The sequence below is a fragment of the Sphaeroforma arctica genome, assembly GCF_001186125.1.
Source record: "Sphaeroforma arctica JP610 unplaced genomic scaffold supercont1.4463, whole genome shotgun sequence".
NCBI lineage: Eukaryota > Ichthyosporea > Ichthyophonida > Sphaeroforma > Sphaeroforma arctica.
The window spans coordinates 1-2,462 of NW_014036095.1; the positions used below are offsets into that span (position 1 = coordinate 1).

A 2,462-nucleotide genomic window follows, 5' to 3' on the forward strand; every position below is an offset into this window, starting at 1 on the left:
ATGTATATATATACTCATATCGTGGTCTACCTAAGCTGCAGTTGCTATGGCCGCCGTCAAGAGCAATGAATGTACGGAAGCACATCTCAGCCGAGTGTGTTCAGCCTAAAATACAACGCAGATGGTGTACAGTGCAACTTATAGTGTGTCCAGCCTATAATATAACGCATAGTGTTTTAAGGTATAGGGTTTTATTTAATGCAACGCATAGTGTTTTAGGGTTTAGTGTTTTATTTAATGCAACGCATAGTGTTTTAGGGTTTAGGGTTTTATTAATGCAACACATAGTTTGCAATACACCACACAGCCCATTCGGAATGCGAGCGCAGACATAGTGCATGTCGGTGGATGGCTTCATGTCAGTCATCGCACGTGGCTCCCTCACAGGCCGTTAGACAGATGTGTGTACTGATTTAAACAACCACCCTGCACGTCCTTTGAGATGACTATAGCCTCTCCCACTGCAACCTGAATGTGGCACGCTGAATCCGATCACAGTGTGTCTACTGCAACGCCACTTACGATTATCAGAACACTTGTTGATATGCCAGCGTCGCCATAGATCTAGATGTACCTGTGAAGATGTGCTTGACATCCATGGATCGGCTCTACTCTTTGTACTGAGTCTATGAGCCGAGAAAGCATCACAACGATCCCGCGCACTACTCACAGCATCGCCAAAGGAGATCGATCGGCCAGCGACGCTGTCTTCTATTCACCTGGAAGACGTGGATACTCAGTCGAGGCTTCGTGACAGACCGAGTGGGCTAAGGATTGAGTGTGCCGTTTGAAGCACTTCGTGTCATTGGCCTTGGCAGCATCCACTACTCGGGCGCTTCCGCTTGGGCCAAATAGTCCCATAACCTACGGGATGGGAACAGTTGTTAGGGTTTTTAGGGGTTTTAGGGTTTTTGAGTTTGGAGTATAGGACGATTAGGAGAGATCATATCCTCAGGCACACCCGAGAGAGAAAGCTGAATAGAAAAAGGGCTCAGGTCGAATGAGACAAACCGAGGAATACGCGGATGTGTACAAAGAAGTGAAGTCACAGGAAATGAGATTATCTCATTCATCATGGTTAAGTAGCAGCAAACGAACATATGGCACAGACAGCTCAATGCAAATGATCGACAACGATGCCATAAGTACAACAATAGCACAGAGAATGAGATAATGTGCCCCATGTAGCACCCGTCACACAGAGGAGCTCGTACACCGCAGTAAAAACCCTAAAACCCAATGGAGATGGATGGATGTTGAATGTCAACTGGGACGACCACAGCCGCATCCGACCCGCATGACATGGGATGACAGAAGAGTCTGCGGATCATCTACCTACAACAGGCGACACCCAGACAAACAGCCAAACACGCATCCAATGACACAGACCTCTCCCACACCACAGGCGATGGGCACAACACAACCACAGGCATGACACGGTATGACAGAAGAGTCTGCAGATCATCTACCTACAACAGGCGACACCCAGACAAACAGCCGAGCACACAACCAATGACACAGACCTCTCCCACACCACATGCGATGGGCACAACACAACCACAGGCATGACACGGGATGACAGAAGAGTCTGCGGATCATCTACCCACAACAGGCGACACCGAGACAAACAGCCAAACCTTGTGCACAACCACAGAGGTGTCATGCATCTTGGCGTAGATGCGTGCCAACCATCAACCCCTAAAACCACCTCTCACACATACTGCAAACACCATGCCACACGCTCTACCTACAACCATGCCACACACTCTTCCTACAACCATGCCACACACTCTACCTACAACCATGCCACACCTACAACCATGCCACACACTCTACCTACAACCATACCACGCCTATAGAACCCCCCACTCCACACGCACCTGTAGTCACGGTGGATCTGAGGGCCTTCCTGGCCGTCGTAGTGTCTGAGTCTGACCTGTGCCTCTGAGCCGTCGGGGTTTTCGTGGCGGTAGAAGCAGCTGGTGCCAAAGGGACATTCGTTTGGACCCTTTGCATAGTACATGCACTTGGTGCGCTTGAGGCTCTGCTGGTACGTCTGGATGATGTGGTGTCGTTCGCTCACATACCTACATCACAGAGGAATGGCATGAGTGGCGTGTACAGTGGGTAGGTCCGGGCTTGGGGACAGGGCAATGGATACCGGAATTAAAGCGGTACGCCTGCTTGTGTTTCACAAATTTCTCTGTCAGAAGTACGGGGGAAAGCCAATTATGTGCTCAAAAAGACTTTCTGTACAGGTTGTATATTCTACTATACCCGGTGGTATCTGTATTTTGATTAAAATGGAATGCATAGTCCACTCTTGGCAACATATACTCCCTTCCTACCCATGCACCACTACACCTCAGCAAAAACAACGAACTACCCATGCATTACTACACCTCAGCACACAACAACGAACTACCCATGCACTACTACACCTCAGCACACAACAACCACTT

The 2,462-nt window shown here is 49.0% G+C and overlaps 1 protein-coding gene across 1 annotated transcript; it reads right to left on the reverse strand.

Moving 5' to 3' along the window:
- Window positions 1-202: 202 nt before the first annotated feature.
- SARC_14326 (hypothetical protein) lies at window positions 203-2,089 on the reverse strand (the record flags this gene model as incomplete). Its single annotated transcript, XM_014291543.1, has 2 exons — window positions 203-864; window positions 1,881-2,089. Coding segments are annotated over 2 exons (249 nt in total), but the record flags the coding sequence as incomplete, so codon positions are not given.
- Between the last annotated feature and the right edge of the window lie 373 nt (window positions 2,090-2,462).